This window comes from Fusarium phalaenopsidis (assembly GCF_050370095.1).
Source record: "Fusarium phalaenopsidis strain FUZ10S chromosome Unknown contig_32338, whole genome shotgun sequence".
Classification (NCBI taxonomy): domain Eukaryota; kingdom Fungi; phylum Ascomycota; class Sordariomycetes; order Hypocreales; family Nectriaceae; genus Fusarium; species Fusarium phalaenopsidis.
In genome coordinates, this window is record NW_028145389.1 from 33,957 (window position 1) to 54,880 (window position 20,924).

At 51.8% G+C, this 20,924-nt stretch overlaps 5 protein-coding genes and 1 non-coding gene across 6 annotated transcripts; 1 reads left to right on the forward strand and 5 right to left on the reverse strand.

Moving 5' to 3' along the window:
* Positions 1-984: 984 nt before the first annotated feature.
* Positions 985-1,058, forward strand: LRP88_14328. The gene has a single exon. It is a non-coding gene; the product is annotated as a tRNA-Val (tRNA).
* A 1,381-nt stretch (positions 1,059-2,439) lies between these two features.
* LRP88_14329 (uncharacterized protein) lies at positions 2,440-3,369 on the reverse strand (the record flags this gene model as incomplete). Its single annotated transcript, XM_083250674.1, has 2 exons — positions 2,440-2,988; positions 3,052-3,369. 2 exons carry the CDS (start codon positions 3,367-3,369, stop codon positions 2,440-2,442), a joined length of 867 nt encoding a protein of 288 aa, XP_083093529.1.
* A 198-nt stretch (positions 3,370-3,567) lies between these two features.
* LRP88_14330 (uncharacterized protein) lies at positions 3,568-6,174 on the reverse strand (the record flags this gene model as incomplete). Its single annotated transcript, XM_083250675.1, has 4 exons — positions 3,568-4,230; positions 4,297-4,960; positions 5,030-5,498; positions 6,114-6,174. 4 exons carry the CDS (start codon positions 6,172-6,174, stop codon positions 3,568-3,570), a joined length of 1,857 nt encoding a protein of 618 aa, XP_083093530.1.
* A 2,667-nt stretch (positions 6,175-8,841) lies between these two features.
* Positions 8,842-11,682, reverse strand: LRP88_14331 (uncharacterized protein; the record flags this gene model as incomplete). The annotated part of the gene is made up of 4 exons (XM_083250676.1): positions 8,842-8,952; positions 9,085-10,988; positions 11,038-11,109; positions 11,157-11,682. The coding sequence occupies 4 exons, from the start codon at positions 11,680-11,682 to the stop codon at positions 8,842-8,844; spliced, it is 2,613 nt and encodes an 870-aa protein (XP_083093531.1).
* Positions 11,683-17,827: 6,145 nt separating this feature from the next.
* On the reverse strand, positions 17,828-18,625 carry LRP88_14332 (uncharacterized protein; the record flags this gene model as incomplete). The annotated part of the gene is made up of 1 exon (XM_083250677.1): positions 17,828-18,625. One exon carries the CDS (start codon positions 18,623-18,625, stop codon positions 17,828-17,830), a length of 798 nt encoding a protein of 265 aa, XP_083093532.1.
* Positions 18,626-19,571: 946 nt separating this feature from the next.
* LRP88_14333 (uncharacterized protein) lies at positions 19,572-20,197 on the reverse strand (the record flags this gene model as incomplete). The annotated part of the gene is made up of 3 exons (XM_083250678.1): positions 19,572-19,805; positions 19,862-19,972; positions 20,027-20,197. The coding sequence occupies 3 exons, from the start codon at positions 20,195-20,197 to the stop codon at positions 19,572-19,574; spliced, it is 516 nt and encodes a 171-aa protein (XP_083093533.1).
* Positions 20,198-20,924: the final 727 nt, after the last annotated feature.

Below are 20,924 nucleotides of genomic sequence, written 5' to 3' on the forward strand. Positions count from 1 at the left end.
ATATATCTAAGTATATAATATATTTTACCTTATAGTGGGATTTATATTAAATTTTAAAATAGCTATAAAAATTTTAAGAAATTTAACTTAAGATTTAACTAATTAATAACTTAGAGTTAAATTAATTAAGTTATAAAAAACTTATTATAATTTTTTAAAACTTTTTAAAAAAATCCCTTATAAGGTAGTTTAAAAAAGAATTATTTATATTATATAAGTAGCTTTTTTTTCTATTAAGAGACTTTTTTAGAAATTCTAAAAAATTATTTATAGTTTATTTAAGAGTTAAGTTTATTAAAATACTTTTTTAAGCTTATAGCTATTTTATTGTGGCTTTTATTAAGCTTAAAAATATTAAGATTTAGTGCATAGTATAGGTGCGTTATATACTTAGATGCGTTACATGCTTATTATATATGTTATACTAAGTTATATTTTAAATTTTAAAAGGTTTTTTAATTTCCTCTTTTAAGGTAAAAATACCTTTATCTCACTTACTTATCTATCTTATTTATTTATTATATATATTATATATATCTATTTTCTTTTTTTTATTTATTACTTTAAGATTTTTATTTTATATAAATAATTTATTTCTAACCCTAGGCCTAGGGTTATAAGTCTATCCTCTCTATATTCTAAGGTTAAGGTTATAAACCTAGCTTAGTTTTTATTCCCCCCTTTAAATACTCTTTATTTATGTTTTAATCTCTTTTTTTTATCCTTTTACCTCGCTTTCTATTTATATTTTCCTAATAATTATCTTATATTATATAAGTTTTACTTTAACCCTTCCTCCCTCTCTATTTATATTTTACTAATAGTAATCTTATATTATATAGCTTTCACTTTACCCCTTCCTCCCTAGGGTAAGTAATATTATAGCTGCCTATAATGCCCCGTTGACTTAGTCGCCTTGCCCTGGTGTTCGTGATACCCTTATGTGCTAGCCTCATCCTAACCTTGGTAACTCTGAGAGCGAAAGGCGCTTCAGCTTAGTGGTCAGAGCGATCCCTCTGACTAAGGGACAGACCCGGGTTCAAGTCTCGGAAGCGTCTAGCCAGCCTCAAAGAGCTTTTTTTTTAGCCATCATAATGCGGTTATTCATGCCTACCCTACACTACCTTATAGCGCGCAATTGGTGTTTTTTATATTTATCCTTCTACTTCGCTCTATTCTTATTACATTCTATCAGCAAGTCCATATCACTCAACCCTCGCCCATATCCTCCCGCACTCCCTTACCCTAGCTCGCCCATTATAATCGCCGCAACTCGGTTAGCCTACACACAGCGGGTGCCCCCCAGCGAGGCAGCCTTCCCGAGCCAGATCATATACTCCTCCACCGTCTTGAAGCTCCTCCCAAAGTGCTTCTCGAACCACCTGCCGCTATCTAGCCGCGTAAAGGCCCCGAAGCAGACAGGCATGATCATGTCTCGGTATCGACACTCTCCCGCCCCCTGCACCGCCGTATCTGCCTCGCGGCATACTTCCTGGGGCTAGTAGCACCGCCAGCAGACCGAGAAGCGGTCCATCCACTCGACCTTGCGCCCCTTGCAGTCTACGAGCGCCTTCTTCTTGGCCCTGATCCAGTCGTGACGCCGCGAGCAGCCACTGGCACTGTGGTCCCACGGCATATACTCCACGCGGCAGTAGAGGCAGCATCCCTCCATCACCTCGAGATCCCTCTCGTATCGCCTCAGCGCCTCACCTCATACATAGTCCTACCGGAGAACCTCGGCTGGTCCAGTAAAGGTCATACCCTAACGCGCCATGCTAACCCCAACCTCGTCCTCGTCCTAGCCCTAGTTCTTCGTCTCCTCCTCCTCCTCCTCCGTGACTTCTATAGCACTAACGACGATCATCTTCTGACCACCCTCATCCAGGACGGTCTCTCGCCAAGTGCTCCTACTGCCCCGCTGGCCACCACCACTACCACCACTCTACCTTGTCGACTTGGCAGGCTTAGCTGCTGCACGGGGAGATGACGGCGGGAGAAGATCTGCGGGAGGAGAGGAGGGAGAGACAGTCCCCGCTAGGCTGAACTCGACACACGATGGCCGCCTCTCGGAGTGATATCCAGGGCAGACTCCGCAGAGCTCATCCCCGGCCATGCACCATCTCTAGTCCGCCCGCGAGTCGAGGAACTGGCTCATCACGCCGCGGCAGCAGTGCTCCTGCGTGAGGTAGAGCTACATAGACTCCTCGTCCCCGTTGAGCGGCTCGCCGTCTAGCCGTGGTCGCCACGCGGCGCTAAGCAGGATGATGGACTCGGCCACCTTGCCATCACGGCCCGCCCGACCCGACTCCTGCGAAAAGTCTGTTATGATGGACGGAGGTCCAGCGTGGATGATGAACCGCACGTGGGCATAGTCGAAGCCGGTCCCAGAGCAGACGTGGCCACGACGACGGGCCACTCGTCCCCCTCGTGGCCGTGGATCTAGCGGTTGATCACGGCGCCCTTCTCCTCTGTCCCCGTCTCGGCTGTGTATGACTGGCAGCCTAGCTTCCTGGCCACCTCGTCTACCATCTCCTTGGTCGGGCAGTAGACGATGATCCTGTCCCGTGCCCGGTCGAACATGTCTTCCCTCTCGCAGCAGTCCCTCATAACCCCTAAGACCCTCTCGGCGACCGAGCCCGGGCCGCTCTGGCGTTGGACGAGATACCGGAGGTTGGCCCGGTTGGTCGACTCACGCACCACGCGCGGCCGCACGAGCTTGTTGTGACTGACGAAGACGTCGAAGTACACCGGCGGCAGCGTCGCCGTGAGCCAGACCGTCTGCGTGCGGATCTGCCTCAGGTGCCATGCCAGCATCGCTATGGACCGCCGGTAGCTGCTCGCGGTGATGGTGAGGTGGCACTCGTCGATAACGATGCGGTCGAGCTGCTGGCGATCCACTAGCCGGTGGGCATAGTTGAGGAACCCGTCTGTGCAAGCCGCCTCGGCCGAGACGACAACAACCGGCGCCACCCTCTTTGACTCCCGCTCCTAGATGTGATGCCTTAGTCCGACCTCGTCGAGGCGGCCCACTATGTTGCCGCGGAGGGCCACGGTGGGCAGGATGAGCACTGTGGTGCCGGCTCCCGCGAGCGATGCGGCCACCATCACGATGAGCGTCTTGCCCGAGCCGGTGCCGAGGACGACGACGACCTGCTCGGGCGGGCGGGGCCCTAGAACGGCGAGTATGGCATCCCGCTGGCCTGGCCTTCGCAGCTGAAGTGTCCCGTCGTTGTAGAGGTGGCGGGCCACCGAGACCAGGCCCTTCTCGTTCGCCCATGGCACCGTCCTGACCCTAACCCTCTTGCACGCGGCCACGACTAGCTGCTCCCGAGCCTCCTCGTCCGGCACCTCCCTGGGCCGCTTCGTCATGATGCTGTGGTGGAGCACGTCGTCGACGCGGAACAGCGTGCGCTAGCTATGGGATCCCCGGTACGCGCGGTGCAGCATCGTCGTGGGGGCGAGGGTTGTGTCGCCGGCGTAGGCGTTGTTAAAGGTCATGAAGGTGTGGTTGCTTATGCCGGCGAGGTCGGCGACCTCCTCCTCGTCTTCAACCTCCTCGGCAGACGCCTAGTCGAATATGTTGAAGTTGGCCCTCTCGGCCGGGGTGAACTTCTTCTTGATGATGGACTGGCTCGCCTGCCGCCACCAGGCGACCTGGAACATCGGCACCTCGGCCCGCGAGTAGGCTGCTCTGAGGCAGCGCGACACCGCCGAGTCCCTCCACACCTCGCCGTCGAGCGTTGACCACAGGTACGGCGATAGCAGGGCGCCGGGCTTGGCCTGCCTGAGGAAGGCCAGCCGCAGAGGCTGCACGACGGCCAGGTATGTCAGGAGCAGCTCCCCGATCGCCTTGGGGAGGAAGCGGATATTATCCGTCTGAGCCCCCGTCTTCTCCTGGCTCTTGTGGTACCGCACGTGGACCATGACCATCTTCTCCCATACTAGCACAGACCGACGCTGGGTGCCAGTGTTGGTGTGTACGATGGAGAGCAGCTCTGGCGCCCGCAGGGGAGGGGCTGCCGGCACGTGGATGAGCGTGACCATGCGTCTTAGGAACTCCTGCACCTGGGACTCGTATAGGGCCACGGCTTCGGGACGGAACTGAGGCCCGGCGCCGCTGCCGCCACGTCTAGAGACAGGAAGACCCCCCTCATTCTGCACAAAGGCCTGCCGCAGCGTCTCCCTGCCCTCGATCTGCAGCAGCAGCGCATCCTCCATCGGCTCGAGCATCTCCGCGTTCCTCGGGTGCCTGACCCACGAGTCGCCATACTTGTCGCTGTCCAGGTCATCCTATACCCTCCAGGCCTCGACCGGGCTGATGTCCTGGCAGCCGAAGAGCAGCTCATCGTATAGGAGCCTGTGCGCCTCGCGAAACTCGGACGCGGCTAGCTGCGAGACCTGGTCCATCTGCAGCGGAGTCCCCCGGTACGTGATCGTCTTGCCGTCGAGCGACCAGCGAGCCTGCTCCTCTACCTGGGCGTCACGGGCGGCCTTGAAGAGGTAGATGCGCCACTGCAGGATGTGACCGAAGGGCGTCTCGGCCATCTGGTGGAAGTACTGCCCGCATAGCTCATCCAGCAGGTCTGCGATCTCGGCCTCCCTGCCTTGCTTCGTGAAGCAGACGAACTCGAATAGGAGGAGCTGGGCCGTCCAGGTGAGGGCGGACAGGTTGCTGTTGAAGTTGCCCGGCTCCTGCCAGCCACGCCGCGGCGCGGTCCCCGTCGTTGCTGGGGACTGCTTCCCATCGGCGCCCCGGCCGGCTAGGTATACATCCTTCCGGCTGAGCATGGCGCAGAAGCTCAAGACGGGAGACTCGAATAGCTGGCCGAAGAGCATCTGGCGGAGGAGGGCGATGTAGAATTTGCGGATGCCATGCTTTAATATGGGGTTATCCTCCTCCTTCTTCTCCTCTTCGCCATCGTCCCCTCTCCTGTCCTCCCCCTCCTCGCTCTCCCGCCTCCTCTACGCCCTCTCTTCATCTTGCTCCCGCAAACGAGCGACGATCCCCTCCATAGCGCTAACCTGCTACTCTGTCGGCTTAATGATATCTGCCGGGAGCACCTGGTCGTCGCTATCCCTGGTGAAGTGGCCGTCCTCATAAAAGACGACGCGGTAGTAGAAGACTAGGAGCTGCTTCATCCTCCTGAAGTACTGCGTTAGCATCGACTGGTTCTTGAAGCTGCGGAAGCTGGCCGAAGGGTTTCCAGTCCCCGAGAGCGCAGCTTCGCTAAACCGGCTTAGTCTCTTGGCACGCTGCTCCGTTAATTTCTGCTCGCTCGATCTGTCGCTGGCGAGGGCGTAGGCGTCCCGGAGGTGGGCCTCGGCGGCGGCCACGATGCGGCAGAGGTTAGCCTTTGAACCTCGCGAGGCGGCCCCCTCCCCGTCATCTTCTCCCCTATCTTCACCGTTGCCGTCTGAGCTCCTGGAGGCAGGCTTCGGCGGCGGCGGTAGCGTGTAGGACGACCGTATCTCTAGGTCCCGGAGACCCTGCAGGTGATCTAGGAAACCGGTCCGGATGAGCCATAGCACTCATTCTGCCCGTGCGGCTAACCCCCCATCCACGACGCTGCCCTTCTCTTCCACGTCCCGCCATGCCTGGATACGGTCTGCCCGCATGCTGGCGAACCACTTCTTCTTATCCTCCGATGGTGCCGGCCCAGAGGACGATAATGCCCTCACCATCGCTCCTCGTCCCGCCGCTGCTGCTGGTATCGATAACGGCGGGGGTAGATCCTATACCACAAAGTAGTCGATGAGCCCCTTCGCCGTAAAGTACGTCTGTAGCCTGCAGGCTCTCCATAGACGATCTAATGACTTCCTCCCATGCACTGGCATGTGATTCTCTATCCTGTCTAGCTGCTTCGTGTGGAAGTCGCATCTACCGTCGGCGGTGTATCTGTAGCCGTCTAGGACGGCTAGACCATTGATTGGCTTGCACGGGGGGTCGGCGTCACGGTTTCTAGCACTCTGCTCCTTTAGTTCGTCGACCGGCTGCGGATCATACGTCGCAAGAAGCTGCATAGCCGACTTTAATATATCTCCAACCAACCGATGCGGCTCAGACCGTAGATGCCTCTCCTGGCTCTTCGCCTTTGGGATTAGGCAGGTCTTACATGGTAGGCAGATAATGACACGGTGGTCTAGGTCGTAGTGGAATAGTGTATTAATCCCCATCTTAGTCGTCGTGTATTTAAGGTTACTTTGCTTGGTCAAAGCTCTCTCGGGTAATAATAGAGATAAGAGGGGGATAAAAGACTAATTAAATAACAAATGCCTTGATAGATCATAAATCTAATAACGTACATGATAAGCGAGTGGAACAGACAAGCGAGTAGAACACTTTCCTTAACCTTTAAAATAAAAATCGCTATAAAAATATAATAAACTATCTAATTAATTAAAACTTATCGCTATACTCTTCCCCAAACGTCTCAATCACTACCTAATAGGTCCTTGCATTATGGCCGGGCTTGCCGCAGATATTATAATACTAAACCCCCGGTCGCGCCGACCTCCCTTGACTACCACTCCGCGACGATTCAGCCACTACCTGCGCATTAATATCCATTTGATTAATTGCCTGCCTTCCTTCATCCAGAGTCATCTTACCTCTTTTCTATAGGCGGGTCCTTTTTGCCCTCCGCCGCCGGCTTAGTATCTCATTCGCCTGTCGAAGGTCTTAGACCTCAGACCTTAATAAGGCATTCTCATGCATTATTGCCTTTGTTCCTTTTGAAAGAGACTTTAGGGCTTCTAGAATTGACTCAGGGGAGCTGCTTTGATGCCTTCTGATTTGTCTTTTAAGGTATTTAGACTGAGACCCGGCCTTAAGGACGGTCTTTGGGGTCTTTAAGACCCAAGGGTTAGAGGGGCTAGCCTCCTCCTTAACCGGCGTTGGAGTCTATAGCTGCATATTAAGCTTTGAGACCATACTTTCCGGGTCAAGAGGAATAAGCCCGGCTCCTTTAAAACCTCCCTTGATATTTCTTTCTATTATAGTGGCTTAATATGCGGCATAAAAGGCCAGAAAGAACTTAGTCTTTAAAACATAGGTTATAGAGTATCTAATTAGATACTTTATTTCTCGACTATAAGCCTTTTTAAGTAGCCCAAAGCACCTAATATTAAGAGGCTAAAGCAGATGAGATAAATGAGGTGGCATATAAAGCATAATAATATTATTCTCCTCGCAATATATCTCAAAGTCGGCCGAGTGGTGGCTTTTATGCCTATCAAGGATCAAAAGACGATAGGGACCAGTTGATCGGTTGGTTGTATGCCGATTAAAGTGCTTTAGCCACTCGAGACCTATCTCGTTATCGGTCTAGCTATTTTTAGACGTCGCAATAGCCTAATCGCCCGGGAGGTTGCTTTCTTGGTACTAATTGGCGAGGTAATATTGGCCCGTAACTACGATGAACGGCTAGATAGCCCGGCCTTCCGCATTGATCGCCTAAATAACTATAACCCATTCCCGGTCTCCAGGCTGCACTAATTTCGGTCTTCTATGCCTTTCTGAGCCTATGACGACTATTCCGCTCTGAATTAGGCCTATTATAAAGCCGGTCTCATTAAAGTTATAGATATCACCTAGGGTAATATTATATTTCGCGATTATATTCTCTACGAGCCTAAACTAATCGCGAATAATAGCCAGATCTTCGCATTTGGCTCTCTGATAGTCATATTTATGAAAAAAACGCATCTTAAGCTCTTAGTGTCGCTTAATGAAGTTAGAAGCCTAGCGCTTGCCGATGGGTGGCGCGTCGCGGTCAGCGAGTAATCGATTAGCTATTTCTTTAATACCACATAGTCGCGGGGGAAATCCTCGCGAATCTAGGTCGAGAATGAACTGAATAATGATCTGTTCCTCTAGATTAGATAGTTTCCGTGACTTTGGTATAGTATCGCGTGGAGAAAGAATGCCCTGCTGCCGGCGCCATAGCATCATAGGACTAACTTTATAGATCTTTGCGGCGCATCGGAGAGATAATTTTGGGTCATTTTGAAGGGCTTAAAGAGTAAGAAGGATATTAGCTTCTTTATTTGACTGTGATATACTGGGTGGTTAGGAATCAATTGATTAAATAGAGATGATGTTGGTTGAGGGATTTTTGTTCCACTCGCTTATCTGTTCCACTCGCTTATTATATATGTTATAGGAAAATAAAATAAAATAGAAATAAAGAGGGAGGGAGAGTAAGAGAGTATTAGCCTATTATTTAAATTCTATATTGCCTTATTTTTTCTCTCTCTCTCTCCCTTTTAATTTTTTTTTTTTTTTCTTTTTTTTTACTATTTGTTTTGCTTACCTCCTTGCTGCTACTATATATGCGTTACTGGGGAAAATCCCCCTTGCTAGAGCATGCCTCCTACCTTATTTCCTCCCCTTAGCGTTGCTCTATCTAGCTATTCTAGCTAGCTTGCCTCACTATTATTATAATGGCTGCCCCTTGAATTGCTTTTATTAATCTTGCTTTGCTCTTTGCGCTCTCTCTCTCTCTCTCTTTCTCTTTCTCTCTTATATCTATTTAATTTATCTTCTCTTTATTAACCCTGACTTGCTGAAATATAATGCTCCCATTAGTCAGAAGGCTAGCTTTTTCACCGAAAAAGTTCTCCACTCTGCCAAGGCCTAACCCCAAGTATCCTCCCCCGCCATTTTCGCCCTGCGGGGTACTTCCCCCGACCTGCAGGGGGCTGACTTTTTCACCGAAAAAGTCCCCCGCCATAGTGGCTAGTCTATAAGCTATATCTTTAGCTAGAAGAAACCCTCCGGGCAAAATAGCTTAGATAGTCAATACTAACCCCAACCATAACCCTAAGAGGATTGCCAGTGCGTTATGCCCACCATATCAGACTCCGGCCGACATCGTTCTGCTTCTCGACGGTTACGCCTCCAACGGTAAGAAGTTCCACGACTTTAAAGTAACGATTCGCTACCGTAGCAAACTACGACGAACTGTTTTAGTCCCTGTTATCCAGGTTAATCTGCGCGTCTGAAAGTAAGACTTGTACCACTGGATGTTATCCATACCTTGAAGCCAATAAGAGCGTTGTGGGGTCCGTTTTGCTGACATCAACGCTAGGAATTCCTGATAGAAGCTTAACCACCTCGACATGACCATTGCTCGATGCTGTAATCAAAGGTGTCAACCCATTCTTGTCCGCAGCCGTGACGTCGGCCCCTTTCTCAAGAAGTAGCTGAACCACTTTGACATGGCCTTTGCTGGATGCTGCATATAGCGGCGTCCATCCATCACTATATGTGACAGTGAGGTCCGCCCCCTTGTTCAGAAGTACGTCAACAACCTGTGCGGACCCGTTGGTACAGGCAATACCAAGAGCTGATTTTCCCAGACTGCTGGTTTCATTCACGTTTTGCTCAGTGGCCAGAGAAATTGCCGCGTCCGTCAGATTCAGCTTTACTGCATAGTACAGAGGGCCAGGAAGGATGGTCTCGGCCTCTTTGCTCCGTCGTTCTGCATTCTCTGACTCGATCAATGCTCTCCAAGCATCCCAGGTAGGATTATCTCGGTCAAGAAATTTAATATAGAGCCTGGCTATTTCGGCCTCGTTGTGCACGCCCGAGTGAACATGTCGATGCCAAGTCGTTGCTGCATACCTTCGAAATGACTGACCCAGAGGGGAATCGTGGCCAACGCCATCCCAAACTTGGCGCAAGCTGATATACTGAAGACAGGCTTTGGCAAGCACTGTGTTTTGGAGCTTCTCGTGAGAGATTTGCAAGCGATCGTTCTGTTGAATCCAGCCGGGCGTAGGTAGCTGATGAAGAAGATATTGTCGGACGGAAAAGTGCGGTAAATGCACTGTCCGTCGGCCTGGAGAAGGATCGGTGGAGTCATTCCTGACCTCTAAGAGAGGGCCACAAGGGTCAACTATTTCGCTGTTGACGTAGTCATCATCCACAGCATCTGGGAAATCTTCCAATGGTAGGTCTTCGGATTCGACGATAAGGACAGCCTCGGTAATCTCACAGACAGTCAGGGGTCGTAGTGCGAATGCCGCCCAGCGCAGGAGGGCGAAGGCCCGGCGCTTCTTCCGCTCTCTGAACCCGGTGATTCTCATCCAATTACGGTCGTAGACATCTTCTAGCCCAGTCGGAGTTTCTTCAATAGCGCGCTGAAGTTGTTTCTTGTTAATCCCTCTCTCAAGGGATTCCTCTTGCATCGTAAGCCAGAGGAACTGGCCTTGGCAGCGATCGGTCATTGCCTCAGATAGGGTCGACCGGACATCATCGCTTTTATTGGGGAGTTTCCTGTTGACAATGGACCGGGAGTAGGCGGCAGTGTCGGATCGGACATCTTCGGGCGTGATCTTGTACTCGGCAAAGCTCTCGTGCGCGTCGTCTATGAGAATGTGTCGGATCTCAGGCTCGTCACGGCTGACAAAAAGGACTCGGGTGTTCGTCCCAGCAACCGCATCTGTAACATCGTGGAGGGATTTAGCGACCGAGATGCTGCTGTTATTTAAACGGGTACATTCGTCTAGGCCGTCGGCAACGAATGTGCAGCCAGGAATGACACGGAGGAGCTGCGTGAAGAGCGTGATAATAGTCGCGCGCATTGCAACGGGATCCGGGTCAGACTCCCATCTCTGGCGGACGTGCTCGAATGCATCCTCATTGTGCGACACGACCTGGGAGATCCAAAACCGTAGGGCCAAGTAGGGGTCTTCGCGGCTCTCGTGGTCGGACGAAAAGAAGAAATAGGCGATGGGGGTCTGGAGGATGGATGAGAGGTGTTCGACGACGCGGGCGCAGAGGATTGTCTTCCCGAACCCTGCAGGCCCGTTGACCCATAGCAGCTTTGGCCCAGCGGAAACCTCTATCGCGAGCCAATGGCGAAAAGCAGGCCGGTCGAGTATCCAGTCGCACGTGCCGTTGACCCTCTTCTGGAGGGAGTCGTGGTAACGTTCGTTTGGAAAGCAGCGGTCGAGCCAGGAGTGGAGTTTCCGTCGCGTCTCGGCTCCGCGGCGTTAGCTTGGGGCTAGGAAGGTTGGGTGTAAGCACCTTACCTCTCGCCTCCCCTTCCATACAAGCTAGGATCTGTCGTATCTCGACATGCAAGGCGTGATCCGGGGTGGTCCCTGTTCTTGGTTAGACGACAGCGTCGCGCCAATATTGAGATCCATACCCAATGCGAATGTGTCGGTGCGCGTACTCTCCCCTGTATTCGGGGGCACCAGGTTATGTAGTTCCTGCACCAGCTTTTCGAATAGCTCGACCTGCTCCGTGCGCCCTCCCTTGCCCCGGAGCGCCCAGGCCATTTTCCGTCTTCTCGACTCAGACGTCACAACGTAAGGCCGGTACAAGCCCGACGAGTCGTCATCGCCTAGCCCTGCGACCCGAATCCGGCGTAGAGGTGCGTTGCTCGCATCACAGATGATCTTGATGATGATGTGTAACACATCCGTCACCACCGTAGACGTGTTTTTGTCGTCCAGGGCAGAGTGATGATCGGGCAGCAGCTTGCCTTGCTCGATCCCGACACCTGCGCCCCATCGCTCCAAGCGGGCCCTGGTAGCCTTGAACCGAGTGTCTAAAACGTGCAGGTCAGTGTCGAATGTCTGGTAAGATTGTACTTTGTCAACGGCCTCTAGGCAGGAGCTGAAAAGCCCGGCGAGCCCGGCGACCCCAATAACGAGGCCGGCAGTCTCCATGATGATGTGTCGTTGAGGTGACAGGTTTGAGTTGATGAGGGGGTGCCTCGTATTAAATCTCTCACTCAGCCACTCATGCAGTCAGTGTGACCGGCCATGCAGGTTTGGTGCTTGGCGCTTCTGTCAAGCCGTGGCAACCTCATCATATTTATTATATCTATCCATGGCGACAATAGCCTCTTTTAACACGTGAGCTCAGGTTTTGAGAAGTACAACGGCAGCCGCGTCTTCGAGTGTCTCCTCGACAAATTCACTGCCTTCGGTGTTCTAACGGTCGAGCTCTCTCAGCGCGCTTTTCGTCAGCATTGGTTGAAAGAGCCAACCCCAGGCCGTAGGGGAGGCATTGCAGGATGATCGTGCTTATGTTATGCGCTGGTCGAACTCACTGGCCTTTTATGGCTTCCGGTGCGGGGTTTTCCGTCGCTGCCTGATGATGGAGTTTACAGCTTTCCACGTCCCGATAAGTATGGATGAACGGATGGATTGGTCTTACACCTGTGTGGATCCCCTCGGGCTGTTGGGCAGCGGTTAATCATGAGTGAACATTGCGTTTGGGGATTAATGCTCTTGTCTTAGCTTCTTCAATAACCACAGCTCACATATAAGAAGCATGGTCTCATGGCGATCGGATTGCCCCATTCCTCGGCCCTGCCCACCTGGGCTATCAGCAACATGTCCAGGCTGTCACAATAGAGTGAGCAGGTTCTGAGAGTGGGATAGTTTGAGCTCGTGATCCGCCTGCCGACACCATTTCAGAGCGATCACGGAGGGTCTGCGAGATGGGGAGAACAAAAGTCTTGATTGGGACTTCAGAGGAATTCAAATCTCCCGGGCCACGGACCTGTAATGGGAAGAAGACCCAAAAAGGAGGTCACCGATCCATTCAGAGCCTGGCTGAAGGAACTCCCCGACTCACATGTAGTAGTATTATGACAGCTCGAAGTCCATAGACGGGCTGTTGACTGGGGATAGGCTATCTACCGAACCAGGAGAAGATCTTCCAAGGCAAATGCCGCCTAGGTATGGCTGAGGTATTCGATGATGGAGGGTTGCAAGTCGACATGAACTGAAAATAATGTCTAGCAGAGGCCAATTGTAAGGATAGGCTGTAAGGCATCAGGCAACCACGGTTGGCGTCGCTGCCAGACCCACGCACGCACTACCACCACTAATTAGCTGGCGCTGCCACTGCCACTGCCACCTCAACAACCTCGCAAACCAAAGCTCATCGGAACCTCGGATTGCATATCGTCCATCTCAACCTGCCAATGTCCCAGCGGGTTCGCTACTAAAAGCAGGAAAGCCGCGGCGAAACTCTACTAACGCAACCCTTTACTACTCATTACTATAGTCAGACGGTACAACAGCCATAGTGATATTTAGCAGTGATTTTTCTTCACACCGCAGGTTATCATCGATAGCAGTCTTCAGCAACGCGGTATTCAACTAATCGCCAGGCTACGAGGCTGCGAGGTCGATAACGCGAAAAAGGGGCCTTTCTTTCTGACAAGCATCTTAGAGCAGGTGTTTCATAGTCGAGCGCTGGCAGTTACGAGCTCTTGAGCGGTGGATGGATGAAGCATATGTGGACGATGCCGACTTCAAACCTTTGTTTGTTTGTTTGTATATTTTTCGTCTGGGGGGGGCCGTGAGGCCCCAGAAATCTCCCAAAGGGAGCATAGGACATGCTGAGCTACGGGAGTCTACCTAGGATCTAGCCATACAGTGTCCCTATCCAGCATATCATCGGCACAGACGGTGCATTATATCCAGCCTGTTGCCCGTCAGCGGGTGGCCACAGCCAGATGGAGAGCCGCGAGGCTCTCTATCTAGCCGAGCCTAGGTAAAAGAAAGCCGACTGCAAACCCTGAGGCAGGCACCCATCTGGCGTGTGCTTATGTCCGCCCTGCTTGTACGTAGTAAGATTCAACCACTGTGATAGGGCTGTTGTGGCTGCTGCAGCCGGTTAAACAAGCTGACAATGGGTCTTCGACAAGGGTCCTGATTAAAACCCAAAACGGCAATGGATCGACGTAGTTTTCTCTTTCCTCCGAGAGGAGATAACGTCGACCATCCTATCAGGGTCCCTGGTTCGCCAGTTCGCGTCGAAGCTAAAGGCCTGAGAGCTTGGAAGCTGGCAACAGGGCGCTCGAACGATGCTACGAATGTTTCTGCTTCTTCAATCCTTGTTCGATGCATTGAGATTAAGAAACTCGAATAATAATCGGCTGAACACATTGGGAGCATAATATTGGTGCCTGGTTAGCAGGTCTTGTATCGCTATTCGCGCCGCTGGCGATCTGGCTTGGGATGGCCGAACCATTGAAAGACGGATCCAATCCAATTCAGATTGATCACGAAGCACGGCTCGGCGGGAGCCGTTCTTGGACTTTGCCTTAACTGGCATAGCATAGCTGTCACAGAGTAACCCTATAGCTGGCCTTCCTTTCTGAAGCTTGACGTATTTACTATTGAACGGGTGTCCCCAGCCGCGAACATGGGGTTTCCATGTCTAACATCTTGTCACAATTCGCGGGCCAGTAGGGCTTGATTATACCCTCAGCTGCTGAAGAAATAGCCCATTCGAGTCTTCGTTTCTGTCTGATCAGCATGCATCAATGCGGGCCAACTGGCCTCATGCGGTGCCACTATTCTTGCCGCCTATTGTCCCCCATCTTGCTTGTTTGCTCTATCTATGATAGATTCTTACGCCGAAGCCCTGGACTATTGTTCAACGTGGCTATCGCCACTATGTCGGTAGTTCATTTCTCTCTTATCATTCGTCTAGTGCCTCGAAGCCTAAGTTCTCGGGCAATCAATCGCACTAGACCATACCCATCTCGACCTATGCGTAAAATAAGCCAGATACAACGAGTAGCCCTAACCTCATAGACGCTCCAAATTTTAAGAAGCGCAGAAACTCTCCAAGGAGTTAGGCTTGCTAACCGAGAGTTAAGGGTACGGCAATGTTGGGCTAGAATTAAGCACTCCAAAGTAATAAGACTAAGCGTAGAGTTATTATCATATCAATAAACCATAGCTACTCTCTAATCGAGAGCATTAGAGAATAAGAAAGTACCTATATAAGCACCAGTATCTTAGTTAGGCTCTTGTATTATGTCGTAGTGTTCGCAGTGGTCACTGTAGTAGGGCAAGAGTGCGGCACATCTCGTCACGTGTAAGGCACCCATAATTACTCCTCAATCCTCCTCAATCCAACACCTCAATCCAACACCACTTAATTCATCGCTATAAATAATCTTCGGAATGGAGTTCAACCCATTTGACGCCCTGTGTGTGGATGCACAGATGATGACCATGCTTGAGATTCGTTCGTGTTGGAGGGATGCAATCAAGCTTAGCCATCCTGATCATCGGGCCCCTGAGCTTTCGGAACGATTTCCGATCCTTGATCACGTTCATGCCGCGAGAAGCTGTCTCTTGGAAGCCTTACAGGCTGGAAGCCTTACAGGCTGGAAGCCTTGGAACACTTGTTCAAAGGTTCAGGGAGTGGCCCCGAACATTCTTCCCGCAGGATACCTCCTGTCCCTACAGGACACCACAGCTACCCAGTGGCTTTGTGCGATGCTCTATATGTTCCATGGTAATGGGTGATCAATCCCTCGCTACCCATGTTTCCACACACGACCAGGAGCTTTGCCCATCTTGCAGAAAGTGCTTCCCGAGAGAAGCTTTCGCCGACCACGCACGGAGCGCTCACCAGGTGATAACCTGTGTCACATATGGGGATTAGCTTTTGGACCAAGACGCGCTATGCCACGCCGACTTTTATCGCTGCCCTTTTTGCGAGACTTGACTCGCAAAGGGATCTTTGATCCATCATTTTGAAATAAAATATCATAGTGAATGGTATAAGGAATATCTAGAGCTAGCCGATTTAGCTTCCCACGCATAGCTTATTAGACACTTGCAATAATCGCTTGAACACAAGGTACTTGCCTATGTTTTTTATAGTGAGACTTTGTCCCTCTACTAGATAGGGTATTATCTCGAAGATGATCATATGTGCTATGCTTGCGAAGATTGTGATCCTTTTGCCGAAGATTTCGCGACCCACCTCACGCTTCATCACAAAGCGCAGCCTTGCCCAGCATGCTACTGCAATATCATAAAGACCGAGCTTATGGCCCACCTACGCAAGAACCATGACTTCCAGAGATGTGCTAGATGTTCATAGTCTAGCAACGATATGGACCACCTTAAGAACCATCATCTATGGAAGAGGTATCCCGAATGCAGAGAGATAAAAAGGACTCCCTCCATATATATCTTCTGATCGACCATGGCTGGCTCAAGTGCCAACACTATCATCATCTCGAGAGCACGCCCCAGCTCATTGAAGATCATATGACAGCACACCAACTCGAACAATGTGTGGAATGTTCAGAGAGGACAATCGAGGAGAAATTCTACGATCATTTGCGTAGCAGACACGAAATGAGAGACTGTCCGTTTTGTGATGTTCAACCCCTTCCCGCCCACGATCTCAGGGCTCATATTTCGGAGAGTCATCGCGAAACCAGGAGGTGCCCAGAATGCTCTGAGCTACAGATAGAAGCTGGGCTCCCCATTCACCTTCGAGAAAGGCATGGCTGGGTCAAATGTCCCTTTTGCGATGCCGAATTCCCAACAGCGACCCAACTAAATCAGCACATAGGGGAGCATGATCTCACCGAATGCATCATTTGCGGCATAAAGTACCCCAAGCAGGACCTCGACGTTTACCTCATTCAAAAGCATGATTATGTTGCCCAACCGCCTGTCAACAACTCAAAAAGGACGAGAATACACTCTAACAACTCAATGATGGGAAAAACTAAAGCCCGTTTTAACGCACCGGGTCATTGCCCTGACTGTGGAGAATACTCTTAAAACCTATATGCACATAGAAGGAGGAGACACGGGCACCTAAAGAGAGACCACGTAACTTTTAAGAAGGGTAGAGTGAAATGCGTAGTAGAAGGAAAAGATCATTCAGTGGGGAATCGACACCGGTGCAAAGCATGCAAAGCGGCAGAGCAGAATGAGACTTGCTGAAGAGGATAGAGATAAGTTAGTCTCTTTAGCCTGACATCACAGTCCCCAAGAAACTTCGATCAAACTAATGACATTCGCAAACCTACCAGCGAATCCAGAGGTTTGACAGGCGTTTGTATGTGCGAGCGCCGCATCTGCCAATCTCCCCGAAGTTGGGGTCGAAAACAGGGCCGGGCAAAGTCACTTACCATAGGGCGTTGTTTTGCCGTATAGTTCAGCTGCGTATCTGCCAAGACAGGTGGAAGGGGAATGAGTGTTGAGAGACACGTGTGACAATGGGGCCAATACTAGCGATACTTTCAATGGAAGTCGGGGAATACTTGCGTGAAATTAGCAACAAGAGGTTATCAACAGAAATCCTTCAACTTGACAAGCCTCGGGACCTAGCATGCTCTGGCCGACTATAGCGCAAGCCGAGCTTATCTAACCACTGTCAAAGATCATCAGGGCAGGTAGGGTTGAACAATGATAGAGGAATATCTAAACACGCGGCAGTAGTAGAGGGGACCAGAGACGCGATAAGTATACATACCATGGAATTTAATGAAATGAAAGAAGGCGCGGCGCGTGCACGGACGACCCAGCAACGTGCACGGGCCCGTTTCTATGTAATTGAACGAATTACCAACACGACTGCGTACAGTAGTAGGGCCTGGCCGCGGAAGGAGGATAACCACGCACGGCGCGCCATCGCCTTATAGGAGCCCATCAGCCCATTCTCCGGCTTCTCGAGGAAGCACCAACCAGGTAGCCGGCAGGTCAGGTCGTCACGGATCGCGGAAAGATCCACCGCTGGTTTCCACCCCAGCATCATCTCGTCGACTCGCTCCTGCACTCGCGTGATGGCGGCGTGGTGGGTTACGCAGAAGTCAGAGAGCTCTACCACCTTATCGTTGCCGATGGTGAATGATCGGCCGTCTTGGGCCCAGGTCAGGTTGCCCGCGGACCCTTCCTGCTTGATGATGCCCTTTGCGAAAGCTTTTAGCTCTAGAATCTCGCCGAGAGGTGAATAATAACATCTGAGCATATGCTTTGTCTGGATCGCCTCGAGACGTTCTGGCTGCGAGGGGTAGATATCCCGGGCTGGCTAGATCTGCACGAGGGTAGTGTAGCTATATAGCGGCAGGCTATACTCGAGGAAGAATAGCCGCCCTATCCACACGAGAGCAGCGAAACCCGGCGTTAAGGAATATGCGCTTCGGTAGGCGAGAGAGCGCGGGTGGATCCCCATGACGGCTATGAAGTGTATCAGTGCCGAGGAGGCCATAACCCCAGCTTGGCATTGGTGCGTCCAAAACATCATCGAGAGCTGGAATAGAGCCTCGGAGAGCCTGAGCCTAGTGCCGCGGGAGATGCGGAAAGTATGCTGTCCCGGGGCGTAGTCTTGCTCGTCTTTTCCTTCTTCGTCGTCTTCCTCTCCGGCCCCATCGTTGTCATGATTATCTCCTTCGCCATCGCTCTCATCGTAGCCATCTGCCTCTGCCCCGTCCTCTTCCTCATCTTCTGCTTCGCCCTCGCTGCCTCCCCCCTGGTTGCTCCAATCGCCGTAGGCCTCTTTCTCTTCCTCCTCCTCCCCCTCCTCCTCCCCCTTCAGTTGTGATATAAGGTCTAGGATGTGCCGCATCATCGCAATCTCATCTGCACGTAGCGGCACATTATAGATCTCTCGGCGCTGCCGTGGCTTTAGCGTAAAGGCCCGGAAGAGGTAGCAGGTAAAGTGCTTCCATCTCGACTTATACTTCTCCCTGGTACGTCGTGGCAGAATACGGAGCGGGCGGTTACAGAACGTCTCCTGCCAGTAGCTCGATAGCCAGCAGCGTGACCGATAGGACGTGCATGCAAGGGTAGCCTCGGCTCGATCAAATATATCATCGATAGCTCGCATCAGCAGCCGCAGCCGCGCCTCTGCGGCAGCGGGACTCCGAAGCGGGATGCCCCGCTAGACCCCTAGTACATAGTCCTCATTGTTTTGGTTAGGACCTTGCGTAGGCTGCCGCGTAGAGGCCGCAATGATATCGACCGGTCGGTTCCGGAAAAGCTCTGGCCATTTTGTGTGCTGGAGCCATGGCGTCGTCTCGTTGTCTTCTGCGCATGAGTATTCTTGATTATTCCGCCATATCTGCTCCGCTTGAGCGCGTAAACGACGGTCTTGAGCCGCCTCCTGCGCAATTAGGATATGTTCGTGGTGCGGTTGGGGCGTTGGCGTTGACTCTCTGAACGGGCCTTCCTTATGCGGCGAAGAGGCAGGGCTCGTAGGAGGTGGAGTCGTCGGATAGGTAGGCGGCGGCGGCGGCGGCAGTAGGCCAGGCCAAAGGGTAGGTAGGGACATATCAGTAGTTGAGGGATAGATAGGATATAGTTGGAGGGAGTGAGAGCCAGAGCATATCGTATCGTATCTATCTAGATAGTAGAGAGAATACGGATCGTAGATGGAGAGAGAGGCTTAAGCTGGGTGGATAACCCCTAGAACTCCCCTTCTTCTTCTTCTTCTTCTTCTTCTTCTTTCCGTACATACGCGTTTCTCATTTCCCGGGGGGTGGGGATCTCCAGGCGGGCCGGCCTATGGGGATTTGCTCCACGTATGCATGTTCAGGACTGGGAAGTCAGGGGCAGCAGCGGCGCTGTCGATCGGGGGATCGGATCGGGGGAGGGGGGGGGGGGGGAAGAAAAGTAAAAGAGGGGCACCTACCATGTGACGGTGAAAAAGCAGGCCCCTGTAAGGATAAAGGGCTTCATGCGATTGGCTGGGATGGCATGGTAGCGAATAGCAGCGTCAGGAAACGACAGGGGACAGGGGCCAGGGTACGCTTTTTCGGGCAAAGAGGGTCGGTCTATACAGACAGTAGCGTGTCGAGGTTGACGGCGTCGATGGTCTCGGTCCACACGGCCACCTCGCCGCCCAGCACGTTCTGCACCGCGTTCTTAGAGATGCCGGCCAAGGGATCGTGCGCGTAGACGAGCTGCCAGCTCTTGGTGGGACCGCACCAATCGTTGAAGGGGTAGTACTTTTTGAACGTGTCACCGTTGGCAAAGTTGAGCCACTGGCCGCGGCCGCAGTCGAGGTACTAGAAAGGTGTGAGTTAGTCTCGATACTTGCTCAACACATGAACCTGACACTTACCCAAAACTCGTAGTTGCTGTCAATGACCTTGCGGCCACCCTCGGCCAGGTCCTTGACGGCGGATCCTCCGAGCCACGACTGCACGAGGACGTCACTGCCAATGGTCAAGTTCTACGTCGTCACTATCTCCTCTTATACCAGCAGGGTTAGACCGGCTGTGCGGACCTTTTTGTCGGTATAGCTAATAAACTTTTGCAGCAGCGGAGATAGAACCTTAGTGTCGTTAGACCTGATATCGGGGTTAAGGTTCGAGTCGTTCTCCTTAAGCTCGTCACCGCCGGTGTGGAAATAGGCTATATAGGGGGCGATATAGGGGAAGAAGTCGCCAAAAAGCATATCGAGGAAGCTATAGATAGCAGTGCTATTCAGGCAAAAGGCGCCGCAGCGAGGCTCAGCGTAGTACTAGTCATAGGGCTTAGCGTTATAGGCGATAATAAGGTCCTTATAGGCTAGCTCGATGACACTAATATGGCCGGGCATATTAATCTCTAGTACCACCTCGACGCCGCGGGGTATGCTATACTCATAGAGGTCCTTAACGTCCTAGGGCGAGTATAAGAGGCCCCTATAATAGGCGCCCTTCTCGGCTAGCTCGGGCAGCGTGGGGATCTCCAGGGGCCACGACTGTGAGTCAGTGACGTGCAGGTATAGGCGGTTTAGCTTGCTCTAGGCTATGGTATCGATGGTGCGCTTAATACTGTCTACCCCGAGGAATGAGCGGGCGATGTCGAGCAGGATGCCTCGGTGCGGGAACCGCGGCTCGTCCTCGATGGATATAGGGGCATTGGGCGTGTACTAGAAGGTGCCGGCGCTATGCTTAAAGAAGAGCTGCGAGAAGAACTTAAGCCCGTAGAGCACGCCCGTCGATGACTTGGCCTTGATAGCTACCTTGCCGTCCTTAGAGACGGTTAGTGAATACGACTCGTCGATATCGCCGGCCTTGGGCTTAAAGACGCTAGGCGAGTCCTTATATTTCTAGGTAATCTCGATAGACTTAATTGATATCTTAGACTTAGCATTGGGCTTAAAGTCGGAGTGGCGCTCGCGGAGCTTCTAGGGCATA